Source organism: Buteo buteo, chromosome 13, assembly GCF_964188355.1.
Source record: "Buteo buteo chromosome 13, bButBut1.hap1.1, whole genome shotgun sequence".
Lineage (NCBI taxonomy): Eukaryota > Metazoa > Chordata > Aves > Accipitriformes > Accipitridae > Buteo > Buteo buteo.
In genome coordinates, this window is record NC_134183.1 from 31,335,749 (window position 1) to 31,361,142 (window position 25,394).

General features: G+C 42.2%; 2 protein-coding genes across 6 annotated transcripts in view; one reads left to right on the top strand and one right to left on the bottom strand.

Annotated features, from left to right (window-relative positions):
* ADAM10 (ADAM metallopeptidase domain 10) overlaps positions 1–4,417 on the bottom strand; it is a 57,604-nt gene extending 53,187 nt beyond the window's left edge. Inside the window, exon 1 of the mRNA XM_075045377.1 lies at positions 4,121–4,417. Coding sequence (XP_074901478.1) covers positions 4,121–4,175 — 55 coding nt within the window. The 5' untranslated portion in view covers positions 4,176–4,417. The remainder of the gene's footprint in view (positions 1–4,120) is intronic.
* Positions 4,418–6,167: 1,750 nt separating this feature from the next.
* The window catches only part of MINDY2 (MINDY lysine 48 deubiquitinase 2), a 34,594-nt gene continuing 15,367 nt past the window's right edge, over positions 6,168–25,394 (top strand). For 3 of the 5 annotated variants that reach the window (XR_012652821.1, XR_012652822.1, XM_075045403.1), the window contains exons 1-6: positions 6,190–7,121; positions 15,979–16,036; positions 17,739–17,803; positions 22,098–22,256; positions 23,166–23,268; positions 23,865–24,007. Coding sequence is in view for 3 of the 5 variants with exons in the window: in XM_075045403.1 (XP_074901504.1) it covers positions 6,435–7,121; positions 15,979–16,036; positions 17,739–17,803; positions 22,098–22,256; positions 23,166–23,268; positions 23,865–24,007 (1,215 nt within the window). In the remaining 2 variants the exon portion in view is untranslated. Of the gene's footprint in view, positions 7,122–15,978; positions 16,037–17,738; positions 17,804–22,097; positions 22,257–23,165; positions 23,269–23,864; positions 24,008–25,394 lie in introns of all 5 variants that reach the window. The other 2 variants (XM_075045404.1, XM_075045406.1) reach the window with 1 other exon arrangement.

Consider the following 25,394-nt stretch of genomic DNA (forward strand, 5'->3'; position numbering starts at 1 on the left):
CCACTGTCGCTGATAGGCTCAGCCTTGGCCAGAGGCAGGTCCAACCTGGACCCAGGGAACCTTCTAGCAGCTTCTCACAGCAGCCACCCTGGAGCCCCTCCCCTGCTACCAAAACTCCACCACACAAACCCAAAACACATGGCCAGGGCAGGACCGCCAGACAGCAGTAACTCATTATGGTGTCTCTGCCATACTGCATAACTGAACCTTTAGACCCTTTTAAAAGCAAAAATACACTGCAGTCTTAGGCTTTTGGGCAATGGTATTTCAAAGTTACTATCTAAGCACCTGATTTTATTTACTTCTAATTACCACAGGCATTTCTGAAACAACCATCTGACAGCTGCCTTTACCAGACACTGTCTCATCCAGCCATATAAAATGTGTAATGTTTTTATTTTAAACCCCAGATAAATGCTGGAGGCTGAGTGTCATGTTAATGAAGGCTAGTATTCTTCTCAATTTATAGGAAGGATGAAAACTACATCACTCAGATGCTGATAGCTCATAAATGCCTTCCCACAACTCCCCCATGTGTCCAGAAAAAAAACCAGAATTTCTCCCCTGCTCACTGGGAAATAGGTAGTTCAATATCCAGCAGCACAAGTCACTAAGATACAACTTGGAAGTCCTAGCAACATAAAAGTGTGTTGTACCAGTGAAAACAAAATTTATCGTAGATTTGCACTGATGTTCAGCATCTGATCATCCTAGCCAAAGCATGATCACTCTTGTTAAATCCAAGCTTTTGGGGAGTCTCATTAGTTCGTTTCCATATTTTCTATTCCACTTCCCCCCTGCCTTTTTCATTTTTTCAAATGACCCTCAGGTAGAAGGAGAGGTTCTATCAGTTATTTCCCTTCCTCAAAGAACATCATTATGTATGGATAATAAAGTACTGTTTAATACACGTGCATGTATCTTCATCACATGCAACAAAGCATGCTACTAAAAGCTGCAAATCGTACTGCCCAAACTAAGTACCACTTTATAGATGTCAAAATTATTAACAGCAACAGCCAGTGAGTAGATCCCTTAAGCCAAGCAATTCCAAGGGTATTGGGGAAAATGCTGATTCACTTTTCTTTTTCTTAAAAGAATTCTTAAAATTCAAGGCACGCATATCTTACCTGCTAGTATATAGTATCTACTTGAGATAAATTCTACCTTTCCAAAATTACTACAAAAAATAAAAAAAATAAAAAAAATTGGCAAGGCTTTTGCTTCTCACACTGTTGAAACTGTATTCAAACTGACCTACTGGACCACTTGTTTTATAAAGGTCGTATTTATTCAGCGGTAGCAAAGAAAGAAAAACTTCTGAGAGAGCCCTAAAAGTGATCTAAAACCAAAACCTGATCCAGAACGTGTTTCAGGGCCTATTAGACCAAATTGCTGATAACTTGTCTGTTTTAACCATAAACCATACAGACAGTTATAAAGCAGCATAATACAGACATTGCAGTACACTTCATTAGTGCAGCAACAGTACTGATTGCTTTTGGTTGCATTCCTTTTACATAATTTTAAGAACAGTAGAAACTACAAAAGAAAATAAATTTTTCAAATGAAACAAAGAGATTTCACTAATCTTTCTCCTCAAATAAACCATCCAAGTTATGCTGTACCTTAAGATTTTAAAATGTTGTTTTGTGATTCATACTTAACTGTGAACTAAAGTTACAATTGGTTCTGTTAATCTACAATACACCTTTATATTTAAAGTATCTAAAGACTATTACAACAGAGTATAAATATGGTATACAGGCACAAAGCCTTGCATAATTCTTTCAGAAGAGTTCAAACTCAGGTATCCCGTAAAAATATTCTAATCTTAGTCTCAACATACAGAAGAACTTTTTTTTTTTAAGTGCAGAACAATGGAATTTTCAAATTCATTACTATTTAATACCTATATGGCTTAAAACTAAACAACTTTACAGGTAAGTATAACTTGGCTTCAAGATTTGTGTAAAATTAATGAGCACAAGATGCACTGTACACAAATGAAACGCAGGTAAATTGTTGGGGTTTTTTTAGTTGTTTCCAGTTTGCACTGCTCTCTCAGTAACATCTTTAAGAATCATGAACTTGCCCTTTTTCACATGGACATTAATGCCTGCCTAGAAGCAAAGCATGCAAATGCAGAACTCTAGTTTTCAGTAAATAAAAACATTTACAGTACTTAAGAAACTCTAGAAATGTGAACACATTTAAAACAAAAAATTCTAATATTAAACAGTAATTTTAATTCAACATAGAGTTCCAATAAATCTTTCATAATTATGTTGAGACTTTTAACAAAAAAGTTTCATAAGATATTTTGGAGATGTGCATTGGCCATCATTTCTAGATTTCTATTCAGCATTATTAAGCTTTCTTTAAAGATTCACCTGTACTAATAAAGATCGAAAGACATGGGGCTTCTGTCACCTGCTAGTGAGGTGTGCTTCCTAGTGCCAGAAATGTTGAAGGTGCCCATTCTTCTCTCAAAGAAAAAAAATAACATGAACACCTAAACTAAAATACACTTTATGAACTTGCTTCTCTATATCCAGAGGACCGTACTTTACACGCTTACTATGATTTTAACTTTAAGGCATATTTGCCTGCCTAGAATTAAACAGTGGAAACAACCCTCACAACTGGTTAATGAATCACTTTGAATTAATTCTGTGCCAACACTGTTTTAGTTCAGAAAACAAAGAGGCCTCAAAAAGTATGCCAATAATTAAGTTAGAAATACCTCGATAGCTTACAAGAATTTATGAAGGAAAAGTCACCAGGAAAGTCTGTTGTGTACACCGCTCCTAATCACATAAATAACGGGATGACTTCTGACCATGCAAATCAGCTTGCTTTTTATCTCATAGCTTAGCCTCAAGTACAACCTACTGAAGTTTTAATATACTGCGATGTTACTTTTTGAGAACATGTGAAAGATTGAGGGTTAGATTCTTTGTCAATAAACCTACGTATTGATGTACGCAGCTGCAGAGCCCAGATAAATAGGAGGTGCCAAAGGAAACAGAGGAAGCAAGTCCTTATCAGCTGCTCCACCCATCCTTCTCCAGAAACACCCTCAAAGTCCACTTTTTCCAACACCCATCCTTGTAAAAACATGAAACTACCTCGCTGACATGACTTGACCAATTAAGCGTTACCAGACGCGGTCACGAAACAGTTTCCCAGCGCTGAAAAACAACCAGTCAGGGGAGCCGTCACAAAGTTACGCATCCCCCATCAACACGGGCATGTTTTGTCTCTGGCCTGGGAGAGAGGGGAGACCCCTCCTCGAAGCTACCGTCACGCTTCAGGAAAAAAAAAAAACCACCCGGGCCCGTCTTTTATTTCCTTAAGCTGAACTTTCCGTCTACCCGCGCTTCCTGGTTTCGGGGACAGGGAAGCGGCCGCAGGGGAGGCGAGGTGTGGGGGCGCGGCCCGCTCCGCGGGCAGCGGGACACCCACGCAGCGGGACACCCACTCCGCGCAGCGGGACACCCACTCCGCGCACCCGGCGCGGCAGCCTCCCGGCGCGGCCGGCGGGGCCCGTCGCCGCCTCCCCCCCAGACACCGGCCCCCCGGCCCTCGTCCGCGGGCGAGGGACGGGGCGGGGGAAGGTAACGGGGAAGCGGCTCCTGGCAGCGTGAGGAAAGTCCCGAGGGACCGAAGCCGGAGCCGAGAGCGGGGAGCCGGGCAGGGGAAGGCACAGCCGAGCGCGGCGGGGGGGTGGAGAGGGGCCCAGGAAGAGAGGAGGGGGAGAACAGCCGACTCGGTCCGGTCCGGTCCTCGGCGGGGCAAAGTCCCGGGGAATGCGGGGGGGCGCCGGGCCGGCCCCGGGAGGCGGCGGGGGGAGGGCCCGGGCAGGATGGTGCGGACCGTGCCCGGGAGCGGGCGGCGAAAAGGAGAGCCCCGGCCGGCGGCCCAGCCGCGGCCTGCCGCCGGGGCGCTGAGACGCGGCGCCCCGGGGAGCGGGGCCCGCCGCCTCCAGCCCCGAGCCGCGCCAGAGAGGGAAGAACGGAGGGAGGGAGGGAGGGAGAAAGGGAGAGAGGCCGGCAGCCCCGAGCCAGGGCCGCAGGCCAGGACCCCGCGGGGCCGGGCGGGCCCGGCCGCTCCTCACCTCCGGCGCCCGCCGCACAGGAGCACAGCAGGATTATCGTCCCCGCCAGATCCATCTTCACCGGGCCCAGGCCCCACCGCCGCCTAACCCACAGCACATCCGCCCCGGTCGGCGCCGGGATGGGGAGGGGCGAGCTCCGCGCCTCCCTCCGCTTTGTCCCCCGTCGTCCTCCGGAGGACCGTTTACCGCCCACAGATCAGCCTGGGATCGGCGGCTCAGCCCCGGCGGCGGCGGCGGCGCCCCCCCGGCCGGCAGCGCTCCGCTCCGCTCCGGTCCCCGCTCCGCCGCTTCCTCCGGCCGCCCGCCCCCGCCCGCGCGACGCCACCGGCGGGGCGGGGCCGCAGGGCACGCCCAGAACGCACGAGCCGCCCCGCCCCACCTCCCCACGCTGCGCACAAGGGGCGGGGCCCAGGCGGAAAAGCGTTCCCTGCCGCCGGCGGGGAGGGCGGGGCGGGGCGTCGGGGACGACGCCCCTAGGCTGCCGCCCCAGGGCCCGGCCCGGCGGGGCGGGGCCTTCCCGGCTGCTTCCGCCGGGCCCGGCCGGGCGGCGGGAAGTTGTGTTTTCTCAGCGGCAGCTCAGGGCAGGGCCCGGCCGCGGGAGGAACCACCCCGGGCCACCTCCAGGAGCGGGGTTTTTCCCGGGGCCGGCGGCTTCCCGGCTGAGGCAGGCCGGAGCCGCCGCCTACCGCCGCCCTAGGGCTGCCGGCGGGCCGGGGCGCCGGTACCTGTCTGGGTGAGAAGGTTCTACGTCCTCAGAGGTAAAGAACGAGGTGGCGCATAAACTCCACGCGTGCTTGTTGAGCGGGCTTCCCTGCGGGTCCGTTGAACCTTTGTGTAAACGGCCCTGGGGCCGCTTGCCACCCCTTACATCAGCTGGTTTCCTTCATCCCTTTATCAGGAACGCATTTTTCCTTGCAGAAACTAATTTACTTACTCGCTTTTCGAGTTTTATTTTAGGTCATCTATTTCTCTTGACGCTCTGCGCGTTGCGAAGCATTGCGGTTGTCCCCACTGAACAGGGATTTCTTCATTTTGAGATCGTCTTGAACAACCTTTGTGATTCAAGTGTAAAGGAAAATCCTCCGATGAAGATAAAAATGTGAGCCACTCGGACAAAACGTTTCGTTTCTTGTTTGCCAACATGCTAATTGTTACATTCAACTGTACCAACTCAAAGATTTGTTCTCTGTATTAGTGTTTGTGACAAGTTTCTCAGTTTACTGTCACCCCCCCTTCTCTTTGCCCTTTTCCACTCCTATTGCCCTTTCAGAATTAAAAATCTTCCCCCGCTAACACTGTTACAGCCGGGAAAAGTTGTTACACAAACACATACGTAGAAAGTACAGTTACAACGAGCGTGCTTCAGATGAGGCTGCTAAAGTTGATGCAGCTGTTTACGGAGAGCTCAGCTGAGAGAACTGCTGAGAACAGAGAAGAGAAGGCAGACTCCTGTCTTCCCAAAAGCATATTTAAAACTCGGGATTAAAAGCTGAAGGTTTCTATAGGGGGAGAAGGAAACAGGTTCACCAGGGTGAAGCCCGAGTCATACAACTGCCTTAGTTCTCACAGTACCTACTACGCTCGCCACAGCCGTATTTTTGCAATACAGACCTCTAACGAACCGCAGTAAAAGGCACTGACCACCTTTAAGAGAAGCGGAACTCGCTGGCGAGAAGGGGAACTCCTCGTAACACGGCGTGTCCCTCCTCCTCCTCCCGCGCTGTACCTCAGCGGGGGCGGTCCCGCGCAGGCGCGGCCCTGCCCCCCCTCCGGCTTCCTGCAAAACAGGCGGGGCGGGGCGGGGCAGCGCCGGGCCCCCTTGCTCTTGCCGCCCCTTCGCGGCAGGGGCAGCCTCGAGTACCGGGGCTGCCCCCCACCCGAGAGAGAGGGGAGCGAGTGGGCGCCCCCGCTCCCCGCGCGGCTTCAGAAGGGGCGGCCGGTCAGCAGCGGGCCCCGGGGCGGGGGCGCGGCCGCGGCCGTGCCCCGTGGCCGCCCTGCCGCGTGCCGCCCCTTCCGGGCTCGCGCCGCTCCCCGCCCTTCCTCCTTCGCCAGCCGCCGGCGACCCCGCCGCCGTTGCCGGGCTCCCCGCCCCGCCGGCGGGTTCCCCCGCCCCGCCCCGCCAGCCCCGCCCTCGCGGCGCTCCCCCGCCCCGGGCCCCGCTGTGACCCGCGGCCGCTTCTCCCTCCCGCCTACGCGTCCCCGGCGGGGCGGAGCCGTCGCCGCTGTTATGGCGTCTCGGGCGCTGTCGGCGAAGGATCGGCCGCCGCAGCGCCAATAGAGAGCGAAGGAGCCGGGCGGCCGGCGAGGGCCGGGCATGGAGAGCCTGGCGCAGCCCCCGCCGCCTCCGGGCTCGCTGAAGAGGGGCGGCGGGGGCGCCGCCGCCAGCCAGCTCCTCCTGGAAGAGGCGGCGGCGGCGGCAGGCGAGGGCGGCTGCAGGGACGGGCCCGCGGCGGCCGAGGAGGGCGGCGGGCGGCGCAGCCCTTCCCCTCAGCCGGCCCCCGCTCCCGCCGCGGCCCCTCGGACGGCGTCTCCCTCGCGGGCCGCGGAGGGCGGCCCGCCGGCGGCGGCGGACGGCGCGGGGCTGGCGGTGCCGGAGAGCCCCGGAGTGGCGCCCGTCTCGGAGAGCGGTCCCGCGGGGGCCGGCTCCGGGAGCAGCGGGGCTCCCAGCCCCCCGGGGGAGGAGTCCCGCAGCCTGGACTCGCTGGAGTCCTTCTCCAACCTGCACTCCTGCTGCCCGAGCAGCTCCGAGCTCAACAGCGACGCCGAGGAGGCGGTGGTGGCGGGGGCCTCCTCGGGGGGCCCGGCCCCGGAGCCTGAAGGGGATAGGCCGGCGGCGGGCTCCCAGCTCCTGTCGGCCTCCAAGGAGCGCTTCCCGGGCCAGTCGGTCTATCACATCAAGTGGGTCCGCTGGAAGGCGGAGAACACGCCCGTCATCACTCAGAACGAGAACGGGCCCTGCCCGTTGCTGGCCATCATGAACGTGCTGCTGCTGGCGTGGAAGGTACCTACCGTGTGTGCGGGCGCGCCGGGGCGCCGGCCGCCGCCATGGCGGGTGCGGGCGGGCGGGCGGTGCCGCTCGGGCAGCGCGGTGACCTGGGAGCGCCGGCCTCCTCGGGGCTAACGAGGCGTTCGGCCGAGCGCCGGCAGCGCTCGGGGGGCTCCTGTGCCGAAACCACGCTGACGCGCCGCCGGGAGTTGGTGCTGATGGAGTCGACGGCGTTATCCAGAAAGCTGGAGAGGGCCTTTTTACGGGGGCGTGTGGTGATAGGGCCAGGGGGGACGCCTTTAAACTGAAGGAGGGTAGATTTAGGTTCGATACAAGGAAGAAGCTCTTCGCTGTGAGGGTGGTGGGGCGCTGGAACAGGCTGCCCAGAGAGGCTGTGGGTGCCCCGTCCCTGGAACTGTTCGAGGCCAGGTTGGATGGGGCTGTGAGCAACCTGGTCTAGTGGAAGGTGTCCCTGCCCAGGGCAGGGGGGTTGGAACTGGGAGATCTTTAAAAGTCCCTTCCAACCCAAACCGTGTTGTGATTCTATCAAGAAAGACACAGACTTGTTTCTGCTGTTAAGCACATATCTCACATGGAGAACTTGGAAAATAAATAATGGCTTGCAGTCTGTTGCCAATGCACTACTTAGGGGCTGCTGTCATATATAGATTTACTTTGTTGTTGCCTTAAAATAGAAATCAAAATCTAGATGATGCCTTATTAAACTGAGCAGTGTATGGTTTGCAGATGTGTGCAGGTCTCTAGTAAATAAACATTACTATTTATAGCACTGAAAACATAGACGGTATTTTGGGAAAATAGGTTAGTTTTGTATAACGAAGTGTATGCAGAATTCTTCAAAATACACATTTGTACAGGTAATGGCCTGAACAATAGGGATATGTTTGTACAGTTATACAGATTAGATTGTATTTAAATGAACGAGTAAATCGAATCGTGATCAAGTACAGATTTGAGGCCTGGAAGTTCTTGTGTTCTAATAGCCATCACGGATATGGACTTCCTGTAGTCTTGAAGTAATTACTTTTAACTTTTAAGCAGTAAAATGTAAGGCATAAGGTAATTATTAACACTTATATGTGAAAGGAATATCTGTTGGAGAAGAGCTAAGAGGTTGTGTGCATTGCAAAATGAGGAGGAGGGAGTACTTCTCAAGAAACGCTGGCAATTCAGCCTGAAAAGACTGGTGAGCTGATAGAATGGAGTCATAGAATGGGAAAGCTTTATGGGAATAGTTTTTATGTTGCAGTATCAAGTGGAAGAAATTTGGTATTGGACGAGTAGAAGGTTGTTCACAGGTGTAACAGGTGACATAGAAAAAGGTCAAAATGGAAATAATATTATAAGAAGAAATTTGTTTAGAGGAAGGTAACTTTCCAGAAGATTAATGGTTTTGTTTGAGTTGTAGTTTCTGTACATTTTCCTGAGCAGAACAGCTCATACATCAGGAGGAAAGCTGTGGGTATAGTGATGTAGATATTTAGCCATCCGTGAAAGCAGTACAGGGAAGTTGTGTGTGACTTTAAGGTGTTGCCTTACGTAGGTTCTGCCATCCTCAAGAGGGTGTGAGGGTTGTCTTAGACTTCAGTATTTAACGAATGCTTTCTGTGCTCCCTCTTTAACATCTAGGGGTGAGTGGAGGGTCTTGCAGAACTTATTCCTTTTCATTCTGTGTGGCTGTGTTTTAAAAGAAATGGCTAGTTACAGGATTTTCCTTTTTAACCTCTCATTTAATGAATGCATATAAAGGGGACAGCACTGCTTCCATTGTTTGCGTTTAAGTTTTTGGAGGTTTTGTTCCTTAGCATTCTTCCTCTGCCTCCTTAAATATGATTGCTTTCTTCTGTTGTTCTCCATCCAGAATTTTAAGTGGCATTCTGCTTTGATCAAATATTACATTAGTGAGAATTAAGGTGATACCTAATTTTATAAACAGGTGAAAATCAAAACATCTCTTGGGAGTGCCCTACCATTTCTTATTGCTGGAATTACAGGAAGGGTTTTTTATAATTTTGTCTGTTTATGTGAAACCTCAGCAGAATTTACGTGAGTTGCAGACAGGCAACTAAAATGGTGAAACTGCCATCACATGACTTATTATTTATATGCTTGAGGGTTTTCCTGTTAGTTGGTTGTATATTGCCCCTGCTTATATTTAATTTTCCTAATTAGTGCCTCTCCAAATTAGCCTTTCTTTTCCCCAGTTTATAGTCAAGAACCATGTTGGCATTGTTTGGAGTGGCAAGCTTATTGACAGCTCATCTGTACGTCACTGACAGTAGCTAGCTACATACCAAGGCTGAGGATGGACATCCACATTCTTCTCACTTCTCCTGAACCAAGATGAACGCTAGATTGGGTCAGGTAATTATAATTTCGGAACAAGGAAGCACACCAAGAGGTGAAAATACATGAAAGCAAAGCAAGAATACCATAGTATATGTTAGGTGAAAAGCAGCTACATAGGGGTGGGGGGGAAAAGGAGTGAGAAGGAGATGAGATGGGGAAATAAAATCACAACAGAGAATAAGAAGGTAAACAGTTAAGCTTTGGGCTCTCTTCCCTGTATCAGCCACCAGCTTTTCCTTCTCGGAACTCTATCCTGACAAGGTTGAGCGTTTTGGTCATCCTGTAGGTAGATATGGTCTCAAATAACTTCAGATAATACATGCAAGTCCTCAAAGTTGCGAAACAACAGTTACAATACTAGTTTCCATGAACGCTTCCCTTTGCATGGCCAGTTACATGCTTCCATTATTCCAGAATGGGAGTAATAACCTTGAGATCCAGTACTATGTATCAGCTGTGCTTGTGCAGCAGTGAAAGTTGAATTCACATAATTGTTTGTGACAAGTGGCACATAATCAATTTGCTTAAAACCAGAATCTTTATTTACTGCTTAGTAATATGTGGGAGGCCTTCAGAGGGTATGTAGGTCATAATCACAGAAATGTTTATGCCTGAAAACTCAGATCATCATTTGGATATATTAAGGAGAACTCACTTCTTCAATTATTTCAGCTCCTCAAAATGCAAGCTTCTTACCCCCCCCCACTAGAGTATTGTTTTAAATATACTAACAGTTTTGTGACCTTCTGTTTGTATGTCCCAGTTGCCCTACCATTTCTTATTGCTGGAATTACAGGAAGGGTTTTTTATAATTTTGTCTGTTTATGTGAAACCTCGGCAGAATTTACGTGAGTTGCAGACAGGCAACAACCTCATTCAAAACATGTTTTTTTGAGATACCCCTCACTGAGTAAAGAGAGACTATAAGTAGTTTGTTAACTTGCTTAAAGGATTGCAATAACAAGACTTAAGATGTACTGTACCTTAGGTAAGCGTGCCGTATACTCGAAATGTTTCTTCCTAGTTATGAAGATCTTGTTCATTAATGGAGCAAGATTCTTCTGTGTTCCTAGTCATCATTCAGTTTTTATTATGCCTTTTGGAGGTATTATTGATACTAGAGTTAAGATCTTTATTAAGGAATACAGGTGCAAAGAAAAATAATTGATTGTTTTAGTGTTGCACCTGTATGTTCTCATATGTGAGATACTGGTTTGGTAGTGCTTGGATTTTTGGAAATTCTGAAGTAGTAGCACCCACTGGGACTGTTCAAATTCCTTTTTGACAGTACCAAATTTTGGAACTAAACTTGCGATAAAACTGCTACCTCTCTTTATCCACTACTTTCAAAGGAGTCTGGACATACAACTTTGAGGTGGCAGATTGTAGAAGCTGTACTTTTAAATGTTACAATTATGAAATTGCTTTTCTTTTGAAGTGTTTTTGCAGACTGCCTATTATAAGCTTAACTTGCAGTTTAGCCTTTAGGAGATAGTGCTGAGGAGTTCTGCTTACAGAAGTGTTACAGAAATGTTTTTCTAAGTAAAAAGAAAACAAAAGCAGTATGATACCAACTTGAAAAAGTAACTGTTATGCAAAACTGTGGTAACTGTTTAGGCTTCCATGATGGAAATGAAAGCAGAAGTAGAGTATTGAAACAAACATTTTAAAATGTATGTACAAGCATGGGTTGTCTCTTCTGATGCAGAGTAGCATAGGACACTGTCTTTCAGCTTGTTTAAATCTGAAGACTGCTCAGTTTTTCCTCAGGCCCGTGGCTCATTATGTAGTTAAGCTTAGCAATGCAAAGCTTGCTTTTCCAAGTACTTTTTGTGACTTTTGTTAGGTGTAGTTCATGCACCGCTTTCTGATAACTTCTGGCATTGTATTAAACTGTAATTTTGTGTGGGGGTAGCCCTTCTCAGGATGTACTCCATGGCAATCATCAGATGCTAAATGCTTAGTAAGGGTGCCATGCAATTCTGCTCTGTGTTTCTGAGGTAGTATGTGATGTCACGTAGCCGAAGAACTCTGTGAACCTTAATGCATTGCACAGAAATTACATATCTGAAATGTCCAGGGAACAGATAAACAAATTGTTTTGGAACGTAAGTGTAAGGGAAAACATAATGTAATACAGATATAAATAATATTGTCTTGAGAAGTGAGTGCATATGCAATATCTTGTCCTTACAGCTTTTTGTGTAGGAAAATAATCCCAGTAGCATATTTGACAGTGTCTTTAAAAGTTTTGTCTATCACAGTCCTCTCACGGAATGGACAGTTTTGGGAGCTGTGTTCCCTACATGCCTAGTTCTTCTAAAATTTCAGTAACTTTTAGAACTGTATGAGTTGCCTATTTAGGTGATTGTAACAATTACGTAAGTAAATGTTGTATAACCGTTTATGCTTAGATGTATCCAAATTGAGGTGCAGAGAAGAGGTAGAGTAAAAAATTTCTAGTCAGAAACTTTTAGTTTTAATTTCTCAAAAAAATGGCCTTTTTTCAGAGGAGCTGAGTACAGTATGCTCCCGCTGATACCCATTTGATTTGTTGGAGTCTGCAGTGGTAGTGCCTGGTCTGAGGTCTGGCATTGGCCCTTTACACGTGATCTGCTTGCTCTTGTTACGGAGCTAAAGCCTCCGGATGGCCAGCATTTGCACAGATTGCTCAGATGAACTTGCTCAGCCTCCAAAGGTGAGTTGCCGGTGAGCTTCTGATGAACGCTCAGCGGAGGCCTTGGCAGCCTTCCTCCCTGCATCTGTGGGGTGAGTTGAGCTTACAAATCAGTAGGCCGGTAGCTGTGCCTTTTCCAGGACAGGAGGCCTTCTTGGAGGGACTGGAGGAAACCTGCTTGAGGGGGGAGATGTTCAGGTTATTGGGTGGTAGCACGTATTACCAGTCTGTCGTGTGGTAAGCCTATGAAGCTGGTCCTGCAAGGCAAGAGGTATGTATATGCAGGGAGTGTTAATTTTTTGACAAGGCAGCTTAAAGCTACCCTTACCTCTTCCAGAACACTGAATTCAGGGGAGTTGCATATTTTAGCTAAACATGTTCTGAGACTATAAATAATAAGCCATTAGAAATTTGCGTGGTCCCTTTCTATATGCATAGTATTTTTGGAAGTGTTAGCTTCTATGCTGGACTATATCACTTAAATTTTTTTTTTAAGCCCTTCTGAAGAGTGGGAGAATACATATTTAAAATTAGCTTTATGTAGTTTTCCATTTTGTAGTCAAATGCATAGAAACTGTATAAGTTGTAGTAGACAAACTGTTCAATATGAAAATTTGTTTACCAGTCTTGTCTTTTAATTACAAAGGTGGCTCACCTGTACCTCACATCATAGTTGGGTGAGAAAGATTTAGTTTCCCTCTGCTGAATGGGGGAAATTAATAGTAGCTAGAGTTAAGAAGAGAGATCAGGGTGAAAGACCAGGAGACTGCAATAGAGGGGTACAGAAAATGGGTGGGAGTTGAGGGAACATGTTGTTCCTAAAATGTAAAATTAATGTAAAATCTAGCAACTAAGCATTGAGCCCTATTGAGAAAACTTGTCCCTCAAAATAATAGATTGTTCTCGACAGCAACAGCTTTCACTACTATTGCTTACATTGTTTTTTTCTGTTGATTTATGTGGAGAATGGCTGTGGTTCTGTACGATTTTTTTTCTCTTCCTTAAGTTTTAAGGTGTTTTTCTTTCCTGTTTCCTGTAGCTTAAGTGCCTGCAATGAAGCTCTGAACAGTTAGGAAATGTCACGTTTTCTCTATACCCTTAAGTCAGCTCTGTTCAGAAGTACTTATGACTGTGTTGGAACCCCATTAGCCCACTTTAAAGGTGTCATCAAGGTCCCACAAAACATGCTAGCCATAAAATTATGCCGTGAAGTAAGCCCTTAACTTTGTTTAGCATTTAATTAAGCAGTTAATTTTGAGATTTAGCTCGTTAAAATATCTAACTGAGAGATTCTGCAGATACAAGTAAAACTGCTTTGGTTCTGCAGTAAAAAAAAAATAGATTGCTTAGCATTTCAGTTGTGAGGGGGAATTCAGATTGTTAACCAATGATACAAATAATACCTCCTTCAGTCCATAAAGTCTGAATAATACGTTTATGCCCTGAGTACGTAGAGCTCCAATATAGGTAACCCATGTAATTGTGCTTTATAGCCACCGTTTGTAGCGTAGGCATACTTCTAGATTCCCAAATGTGGTGCAGAGCAGAAACCCCCAAGCAATGCTGGCTGAGCTGATATGAATGGTTTTAAATAAGTAATAAAAAGAGCTAGCTTTAGTCATGAAAGAATCATTGCAGTAGTCCTGCTAATAGTTGAGGGAGCAATGCTGATTTTCCTTCATGCTGTACCGTGCACATCTGTAGTCCCTGAACCACTTCAGGCATAGCTAGTGTAAGTAATTCTGTTATATGCTGTTATGTCGATATGCCTTAGGAGCTGTAATGAACCAGACCCAACTCAGGGGTGTACACAGCTAATGTTTGCAAAGGCTTGAATGCTGCCAATTCAGAACTGGAAGTTTAAGAATCAGCTTTTTGAACCTGTAGTCCTGTTATTTACTTGGCACAATATATTATATCTATGTGAATACTCAGTATGAATATTATGAACAGGATCAAAGATTATGAAAACCTTTAGCCTACTGAGTACTAGTGAAACTTAGAGGAGTTTTAGGAAGAGGTTAAGAAATTTTGTAAGTTACAGTCAGTTGTTAAAAAACATTTAAAAGATGTTTTCAGAAATTCATGTGCTGCTTGTTTAATTCGTATACTTTTTTTTATAAGCAGAACTAATTAAGCCTTCTTTCTTATGAAATTATGCTTCACTAATTTCATGCTTTACTAACAATTTATACTTTGATTCCCTTCCTTCCCCAGATCCCAGTACTCTCACCTTCTTTCTATGTCTACCATCTGTGGGTTGATCAATGTGTGGCATATGTCGTGTGGTCAATTCTGACCTAATTATGGGCATATTTCTTAGCCAGTGGCTAAGAAAAGGCCCTATTAACTTGGGTCTCTTTCTTCTTCCAAATTTAATGAAACTTCCCGTAAATCTATATCTTTAACACATTTGCCTTTTGTCAAATATTATTAAAATTGGCAGTGAGATAGATTTAGTCCAATCACACCTTATTTTCTCTGGAAAGTTATTAAAATATCTTAGTTTTCAGATTGGGAAGGAAACCCTCTCCATCACCATGTGAACAGTGTAGTGTGTTGCTATACTGTATTTTTGAGTTTGGGATGCTGCATCAAAGGCTTTATATGTATTGCTCTTGCCTTTCTACTTCCTCTTTCCTCTCCACAGCCAGCAAAGTAGTTGGAGCCTATCAAATCTTAAGCATGAGTTAACAATCTCACATCATGTCTGTCTTTCTGTGTCAAGGAGAATGGTGATCAGCGTGGAGGAACATGATTAAAAAATTCCTAATAAAATAAATACCAGCCTTTCTAGACTTTCAGTGGTAAGATGTTGAACAGAGATAGGATAAGGAGATTAAAAACTGAAGAGAAAACTTAAAAACCAACAAAAAAAACCCAAACCACCCCAAACCCTAGAAAAATAAAATTCATGTTTATGCAGAGGAAAATTGAGCACAAGACGGTTAAAGACAATATCCTCCTATGGTATTCCTTCAGAGTGCCAGAAGAGCCTTTGTATGTGTTTGTGCTTTGGCTGTTATTGCAGGGGGATATGTAAATTAAAGTGTGCAACCAAAACATTTACCCAGGATGCTGGATGGAGGAGATGAATATGTAAGAAGCTTTTGGCTCTGGCTGCTGCCAAGGTGGTTGGTTTTAGCAGCTGACAATGACGGGAATAGGTCAGGGGAGAGGGGGACAGAAGCTTCACCACCGAGTTCTGTGTGTCCAGTCTCTTCTGTATGGAGTTAAACCAAACCCTTGCAATGCGAGGCTGGGAGGTAATTTCCTTGTACCTGCATGAGTCTTGGCTTCCCTGTCGCAGCAGCTGCTGCCACCAGATTGTCTGCAGCCTGTCTGTGTGCAGGAACCTTTTGAGTTAAGACTCAGTTAAGACTTAGGATGAAGGCAGGGAGTCAAAGACTTCCCTGAATAAGGTGAAGTTTTCTTAACCAAGGGTGGCTACAGTTCCCAGTCCATTATCCTGGATGCTTGCAGGTGAGCTACTGCAGTGAGTGGTGTGAACCCCTGTGAAGTCAAGAGGGATGCTGGTGGAATTTTTTAGTGGGAATAGGGAGCACTACGCAGAGAGCTGCGAGTGAGAGGAAGTACTGTGTGTGGGGGTGGTTTGTCTAAAAACCAAAATGCCTTTTTTCATTTCTTCTTGTAGCTGTTACTTAGTAGAGGTCCTGGGAAGGTTCTTGGTCCCAGTATGCTAATGCTCTTAAAAATTGGTGGGGCAAATGTGATCAGAAGACTTCAGTCCAGAAATACCTTACTAAGACTTCCTACATTGTAGCATTTTCACATTTTGAAGAGAATATACTTTTACTTTCACAGATTAAGCTGCCACCCATGATGGAAATCATAACGGCTGAACAGCTGATGGAATACTTAGGTTAGTAATTACAATAAATGGTTTTCAATTATATATTATACTTATTAGTAAATAGTAATATAGGAGGACTGTTTCATTTATTTACTATTTTATTCAGCTTTACTTGAATGCACACTTCAAGAAGACTACTTATGGTTTTCAGTTACTCATGCTTTTCCTTAATTGCTTTTAGAAGTTTTCTGTACTGCTTTCCTAAGTGGTTAGTTGAGTTATGCAGTTGGTATGGCTTAGTACACGAACACATTGGTAGATTTAAACTTATTCATCGTCTCTTACAGTGTTCTTCTATTATAGTTGACAGAATGCAGTAAGTTGACTGTGCCTTTAATTGTGTGTAGTAACTCTAATCCTTGGTAGTATGACCCAATTAAAATAACAGGAAGAATTAATTAAGTCGTCACAGTGATTGAGGTCTCATGTGCAGGCACTCCTCTGTTATCAGATTCAGTGTTCAGCAAAACTGCAGCTGTTTCTATCTGACAAGTCTGTAACTTCAATAGCCTGGAATGATCCAGGTGTTAAATGTGCAGTTGCAATAGTACTTAAGCTATGTGCACCACAGTTCTTTCCCTTTGTAGCCTAACAAATAGAAAATGTTTGAGCTTACAGACTAGTTTTGATTCTTCTTAAGCCGGAGAGAAAAACAACTTACTATATTTTCTTTCTTTTTGCTCTTAAAGAATGTAGCTTGTTCTTTTCAAAAGTATATGGCTGAATCTTTCAGTTGAAGAAAAAAGTTAATTACTTAATTTCAAAAAAATAAATCTTAAGAAATCTTGCTGCCTGTGTCTAAACATTTCTTCTGATTGTATTGATAGAATAATACTGTCTGAAGTCACCGCACAATCCCAGTGGGCTAAATGTGTGTATTCTTTCTTGAAGGCATATTAGCTTCTGGAATTATCTTATTAAATTGAATAACAAAATTACCTGCTCAAATTATTTAGGATCCTATTCAGTCAACAGGATTAGCAATTGCCAAATGGTTCTTCTACAGCTTAATAAAAAAAGAAATGCCTTTCAACTACTTTGAACAGTCTTAGCTTAAAAGGTTTATAAATTATGAAACCTGTAATGATATTTTCCTTTGAGTAGAAACATATTTTTTTGGAATGGAGCAAGGGAATAAATATGAAAACTGTTGAAATAAAATCTGAAAAATTTGGGAGAGGCAATTTATGGATACTAGTCACTAAAAGTGTTACAAATCTTGAACTGCAGTGTGTTGATTACCTGATTAATTATTACCTTTGTGTTGTGGACACAGATGGGAATACAAGCCTTTCAGAATTATTGGTGTATGGGAACATATGCCAAAATAGTCATAGTATCAGTCAGGATAAGTGGTTGCCTTTTTAAATTGTTACGCAGTTACATATCTTACTGTGAACAGTTTGACCTTTTTATATTTTTAAGTTGAGGCACAGAGGGAGGTAAAGTTCTGAATAATTAAGAGATTGGTATGATACCCCAAGAGATTATGAAATGCTGCTTTAGTAACAATGTTGGTGATTTGAATTTTATTTCTTAATATGATCTTACTATGTTTCTTATATTTTACTCCATAATTATAGTTCAGGTTATAAAACAATGCAAACTCATTAATTTGATAGGAAACTTCAATGGTGGTATTTATGATCAGTCAGCTTCAGTCAGAAGTGTTTCTATGGAATAAACTTAATTTTATTTTCGCTTTTTTTAGGAGACTATATTCTTGATGCAAAACCTAAAGAGATATCTGAAATTCAGCGTCTAAATTATGAGCAGGTAAGGAGCTGCTCCTAAAATACAATTGCTTATGTCTGAAGGAACTAAAACTTTTTTTCTCACCTAAGGTTTATCATCTTGCTAAAAACCAGAAGCATACAAAACATTGTTTGTAGTTAGTTTTTCCTTTTTTTTTTCTAGGCTTGATATAGAGTATTATTTATAAATACTTCAGGTATCTATTAACACAAGAAATGTTTTTGGTTGGGTTTTTTTTTTTTGCCTGCAATAAGTGTAATGAAAGAATTTTGGTTTTATTCAGGAATTATAACATGGAAGTAGAGATGGAAGTATATACTAGGGTGGTTGCTCTTTGAAGTCTTCTATTATGCATCCTTCAGTGTGCTCTGTTCTGTGATGCCTGCTAGACTTTCTTGGAGGATGTAAGCTGAGCAAGAGAGAGATTTCTGTTCTTAAGTCGCGATGGACAAAAAGAGATTGATTCCCTATTATGAAAGGCAATATTATTTGCACTGACCACTATTTTTATGTTACCAGGGAAGTCTTTCTATGTTAAAAATACTGCTATTAATTTTAAAAAAATATTGAGGTAGTATATATTGTCTTTGAGCAAATTTTTTAAGCTGTGTCTGTGGTCACAGCTGGTTTTTTGATTACTCATGGAAAAGTGATTTGAATTTATTATAGGTTTTAGGTTTCAAGCTAGTTCTATTTATTAGATCTTCTTTTCTTGTTCTTATTCAGTGTTGAAAACCAAATCAAGTATCTTGGGATAGTTGAAATTAGAATGAAGATGGAATGTGGATTCTTTTAATAACAATAATAATCCAAAATATGACTTGTATCAAATTATATTAATTATTTTTGTAATAACAAAATTAGCTATATTTTTTCCACACAATTCTGTGCTGTGGAAGATTATAGCTATAATCAACTTACCGGAGGGTGATGAAAACTATATACCTAGTGAAAGTGTAACCTCTATGGCTTTCTTGTGCTCAAATACATGGGTTTACTATGTAAATGTCACAAACATTTTCCTTAAATATTTAACTGTACAATTTTAAAGAAACATTCTGTTCTAGGAATGTTCTAAACGTAATTGTAGATGTATGAATGATAGCATGCAAGAGGGAAAAAGAAACTAGAACTAGTTAGGCAACTGAGTCTTACAAAATTATGACATTTCAGAAGCTTTGGAACTAAGTCTTGGTGTTAATCATAATTTTGTGTTTATCTTGTCACACGGTTAATATTCTTTGCCTAAATCCATATGTTTTCTTTGTATGCAAGAAATTCAAGTAAATTTTTCAGACAACTGCATTTCTAATGCTTGATTTTAGTATAATGTCAACATCATGACAAGATATCCATTTCAGCTATGACTTTCTTTTTCACCATACTTGAGGGATTTAATTAAGTATTTGAATGAAAGTTGGATTAAAAAAAAAAAGGCACAAGTTCTAATGTACAAACTTAAGAACAGGTTGCCCAGGGAGGTTGTGGAATCTCCATCCTTGTTGATATTCAAAAGCTGTCTAGACATGGTCCTGGGCAACTGGCTCTAGGTGGCCCTGCTTGAGAAGTGGGGATGGACCAGATGACTTCCAGAGGTCCCTTCCAAGCTCAGCTGTTCTGTATATCCTTGCTTATTTGCATTCATTGTTTCAGAAGCTTGTCACTTTGAAGGTGTGGAAATAGCTAAAATAGAGATGATACTGTTCAAATGGTAGTGAGAAACTTCTGCAGTTTTCTGGACAGTTTGATGTATTCCTGTTTTTTTACAAAGTAAACATTACAAAGTAAATACAACTAATCTCTGTAGGTGTATGATCTGAATTTGTGGATGGCTAGTGCTGAATTGCTATAGGCTTTCTTCCTATTCATTTAGCAGAGTATAAGTATAGCATTATTTCTTCCAAAACACCTATGATAGGTTTTTATACTTGATATCTGGTCCATACCAATGAAGTGCATTTCTTAAGTAAGGTGGTTTGGTGTGCTATTGTAATGATAAAAACTTTAAAAAAAAAAAAATCTGAGCCAGATCTTGAGAATTACTTAGAAATTTTGCTAAATTCTCAATCTTGTGACAGCAAAATTTTCAAAAGGATGAAGCAACCTGTAGTAAAGTAGTGAGAGCTGTTACCTTCCTGGTAATAGAAACTTTACGCAACAGTGCAGTTAAAGGGCTACAAGCAGTAAAACTCTCTCATTCATAGCAACCACTCTCAAGGGCAGATACTGGATAATGATCATGAGAGTGTTTTATAGCTATGCTTTATCAAGTAGTTGATAAGCTTGTCTGTGTAAGCTTCAACCCTTCTGAGAGCTTTCCAGGTTTCAGTCTGCTTAGTAACAAGGAAGTATGTCTGTTTATAAGCTTCAGGAGTTTTCAGAAGTTGCATCTAAGCTGAAATTACTCAAAGTAGGAAGAAGCTTATTGTTCTACTGTCATTTTATTAAGAAAAAACAAAAGGACATTTAAAGTTGCATACCAGTAAGAGTAGCAGCTTGATTCCATTGGCTAAAATGCTGACGTTGGTGAACATGAAATTTTTGCGATGTGCCTTAATGAAACCATGCTGTTGCATGTGTGAAGTGTTGTGCAAAGATCTGTAGTTGAGACTATTTTACGTATATATGGCTGCTTACACAATTTTTGTATACAAGGTTTGTTTTAGATTTCTGTTGCATGCTGAGAGATGTCTAAAACTTCTTCCAAGATCTAGGTAACATTCATCTTTCCAACAGATGCAAAACTGTGCTTAGAATTGGGTCATGAAGCATTGAGTGATGTAGCTACTTCACTTAGCATGTTTACTTAGTGAGTGTTGTATGTTTTAATTGGTATATTCTTTACAATACCAAGTTACAAGATGGATAGACTGATTTTTTTAAACTGGCTTCTTAAAAATACTAAGGTCTGCTTTGTGTTCTAATATACAGGCTTGTGTTGGCATTCTGCTCTATCTATTAATGTGTGCACTAATGTGCTGCAGAAGTGAATGTTGAAGTTAGTGTATTGGTTATGTTATTGGTTAAGGGATCCAGTTATTTGTGGTTTTCCTGCATTTCAGCAAGTTGCTTTTAATTTGATAAAATAACACTATGTACCCCACTTAAGCTTTGCTGGCCTACCTACGTCTTTAATAGTTTTCTCATTATTCATCCTTTATAGTCAGTCATCCTTATTATCAGTTTTTTGTCTTCCCTTATTGATTATATTAATTGTGATTCTTGCTATTAACTGTCTTATCATTAAAAGAAGACAACACAGAGGCAACTGTCACTAATGATCAGTGGTTTTAATCTGTGAATCTTTTCTGTTTCCATCTTCTTTCCAATCTGTATTTCTGGTTTTTGTCATGTTTTTTCCCCATTGTTGCAATCCTGAATTCCTCTTAAGCAACAGAATATTGCAAAACTAAGCCAAAAAAAAAAACCCCAACAAAAAAACAAATGAAAAAGCACCTCAGTTTCCCTGAATCTTTTGCAAATACTGCAAATACTTTCTGATTATACTCTTTGTGGACTCTTCTTACTTGGTGGAAAATTCTTTTTACTGCATGTCAGGAAACTTGTCGGTTCAAAGGAACTGTCTCACAAAGCACTTTTTCTTTGGCTCATCTTTGTGTGACTGGATCTTCATAACTTGATAATTCCCCTTACGATTCCACAGTTGGGATCACAACTGTAATAAGTGCTACTTTCATGACTTGTTTCCACAGTAGAATCTACAGGCCGTTTAAAGGTATGCCCAAAATAAGACAGCAAAACTTTTTTTATGGGACAACAAAAAAAATCAGATTCTTCATTGTTGGTCACCACTTTTAAGTACTGAACTGCCAAATTAGAGTTAACAAGTAGATCTGTTTGGCTTGTTCCTTCATTGTGTGGTGGCAAATACTTCAGCCTGACTCATAAGGCAGGACTTAAAAGGGGAGAAGAAACCTCAAGAGAGTCCCTTAGAGATTCCCTCACAATCCAGTTCTTGCAAACATCTGGCTTGTGGCTATGGGAAATAGAGCTAAAAGAAATAGGAGCTGCCTAAAAACAGCTTATGAATGTAGAAGAAACAGTCAGATACAGCTGATTGGAGGGGGAGTTCTTATTCTGTAGATGTCTTCTGGCACAATGAGAATGAATAATGTGAATATGCATTGAATAATGTGAACATGCAGTTGTTTAGCTAATTCCCCCTTCTGCAATTTTTTTTTTAAATGTTGACCTGATGCGTACTAAATGATGAAGGCTTACAAGAGTAACCACCAAGTGTACAAAGCTCTATTTAGTCATCTGTTGGTTGTTTTTTTTTCCTTTCTGCTGTCAGAATATGAGTGATGCAATGGCGATTCTACATAAGTTACAGACGGGTCTGGATGTCAACGTGAAGTTTACAGGTGTACGAGTATTTGAATACACACCTGAATGCATAGTGTTTGATCTTCTTGATATCCCCTTATACCATGGATGGTTAGTGGACCCTCAGGTAACTTTTTTGTTGTTTTTTTCAATAATTCAAACAGAATACAAGTTATTCTGAATTTTATTGGGGGGAGGGGAGATGTTGCAGAATTTTAACTGGAGTCAATAATAGTAATTATGGCAATGGGTTTTTTAGTCAGAAAAAATGGATTTCCTTCAGAGAGGAGTGAATACAGACTATACGTGTTTTTTAGTGTAGTAACTTTGCAGAGAATAGGTCTATAGTCAAACTAACTTTCAAAACCTTCTGTGCTGAATTAATGACTATGTAAATGAGAATTGTTGTTCCGAGGGAGGTAGAAAGCTGCCAGATATGGTGTCCCAGTCGTCATTTTTGAAAGCTAGTTAGGGAACACTTGGAAGGAATGCAAGGTTGCTCTCCTCCTTTCTTCTGATTTACTAGTTGCTGCTTTTGAGAACTGAGCATGTTAGAACCAATTAGAGAGAAGTGCATCTTTAACAAACATGTAATTTATTTTTAATGATATTATTTAATAAACAGTAAACTGGTACTGTTTACTTAGGGAGAAACTGGTGAGTTTGGCTGGAATAATTTGCCTCAGATTTTTTTTTTCTTTTTATGCCTTGTTCATGAAAGTTGCTGTTCTCTTATCCCGCTGGACTTCCCTGCTGCCCAACTGAGACAACTGATGCCCCATTCTCTCCTCCATCTGCTTTAGCAACAGCTTTTGAAGTAAAGCATTAACTTAAGGATTTAAAACGGGATCTGAGACAGCAAAATGTGTAACAATCTGGGCTAAAACTTTTTGGCCTAGCATTTTTAGGGGGATAATGTCCTCTCTTTGAAACTCTTCTTATTTTCTTATGAATAATTGCCTTAGGCTTACAGTTGTGTTCTGTTCTTCACAAAGGCTAAGTTGTCTGTTCTATATGCTGTTCCTTCCTGCTACAGGTTGCTGACATAGTAAAAGCAGTTGGTAACTGCAGTTACAATCAGCTAGTGGAGAAGATAATTTCTTGTAAACAGTCAGACAACAGTGAACTGGTTAGTGAAGGTGGGTAACTTTTTTCCAAGCTTTATCAGAGTATCTACTCTCTCTAATCTTAGTTACATACTTGTATGTGGGTCTGGGCATGTAGAGATAGAAGTGTGGAGAGCTGCATTCTGTCTGCTGAACTTCTTTCCCTGGGCAGGCAGACAGCACTGTGCTTGTCTTCTAAACTTCCCTGATGCAATTTCCAAACCAAGGATCAGCTTCATTCTCTTGATCTATTAAATATACTTTTTAAAAGGCTGGAGAGAACTTCCTTTTATGAAAAGGTATTATGGGCAGCATTCAGATTTCAACTTGGCTATTGGTATTATCTCCTATAGTTAGAATATAAATTATATACCACCTGATCAAAAGGAAAAAATCAGTAATATTAGAAGCAGATATAGCATTTCTGAACATGAGAGAGTTATCTACAGTGCTGAGGTTTTAGACCTTTCAACTCGTTTTCCCCTCTCTGAATGCGTTCCCTGAGATTTGTGGCAATATGGGGGCATCTTAGTAGGGAGGAGATGGGAAAAATATTACCATTGTAAACAGGTTTTATATATTAGGAAGTATGTAATAGACACACATAACAGTATATATTGCTTTTGTAGGATTTGTAGCTGAGCAATTTCTAAATAACACAGCTACACAGTTGACATACCATGGACTCTGTGAGTTGACTTCAGCTGTCCAGGAGGGAGAGCTTTGTGTGTTCTTCAGGAACAACCATTTTAGCACCATGACCAAATACAAGGTATATTCAACATTTTTGGCAAATCTTGTTTTTCTCTGTCTTGAAATAGAAATAAATTCCAGTTTCTTGTTATATGTAAGTACGGCTTTTGGTGAATGTAAGCAAATGTTACTTGTGAATTATTGATTACAGTGTTTTAGATATCAGGATCCATTATCACTTTAAATCTTATTGTAGCTTTTCCCTTTATGCTCAGTTTGCTCCCTGTGTTAACTGCCTTTCTTACATAGCTTAAATTTACTTGCAGTTTGTGATTGGCAATGATAAGGTTAATGAATTTATTTAATATCTTGTTTCTGAGGATATAGAACTTTGCTTCACATTTGGGCCAGTAGATGAATAGCTCCATCATGGTGTTCAAAACACCAAACATTTGAAGAAGTTGAGATGAGCTACAATATTGGTTTCCTTTGTTAGGGAAGAGATTTTTATTATTATTTTTTTTTAATCTGAAACTGGGGAAGTGAAATGGTGAGAATTGTGAAATGAGTATTCCAGGATACAAAAAGCAAGTGACAACTTGGTTAATGCTTCTGGGTCTCCTTCCTCTGTGGAATGGAGAATCTGGCTTGGCAAGTTTACAGTCTTTGTTCTAATATAACTTTGCCTATACTAAGATGATAGTGTATTTTTATATATCTGACTTGGGTAGAAATGGGCATAGTCAATTTGTCTCCTAAGACTTAATCATTCCCATTTCTTCAGTGATAAATGTGAATATTTTGATGTAAACTTTTCATTGGCTTGCAGTGTCAAATCATCCTTAGGTTTAGACATTCTCTCAAACATACATATGAGTTTTTACCTTTGTGCAGAACTCTTGTAATTATATTTTGGTTATCTGTTATTTAATAAGACTTTAATTTCATGTACACTTGCATTTATGAATAATGGTAATAAATGCAAAAAAGGGGGTGTGTAACATACAAAAACATTAAGGAACCACTGTTTTTGCCATCTATTATACGGTAATGTCATATACCTCATGTGAAAGACACTAACTTCCTTTTGGCAGTACTAATCCTTTTTTTTCCGTCTCTGCTAATCTTAACTGTCAATGCTTATCTTTGGCATTTTGAATAAATACTCATAAGCTGATCTAAAGCTCTGAATAGTCCTGATAAATAATGATCAACTCTACAAACAGGTAAAACGTTTGGCTTTCTAACAGCTTCTTAGAGTACATCTAAGATTTGTTTTAAATCTATGTACAATGATACTCTCTTAAAGCAGTAGAACAGGTAAAACGATCTTTCTCTGCCCTTCATTAAAAAAAAAAAAAAAGGTGCTATGGAATATATCTGTTTATGGTCAAAACTATAAGTGTTATATTTCCTGATGAAGTTAATTTAGGTCACAATTGTAAGAGGTGTAGTTTTGTTTCTCT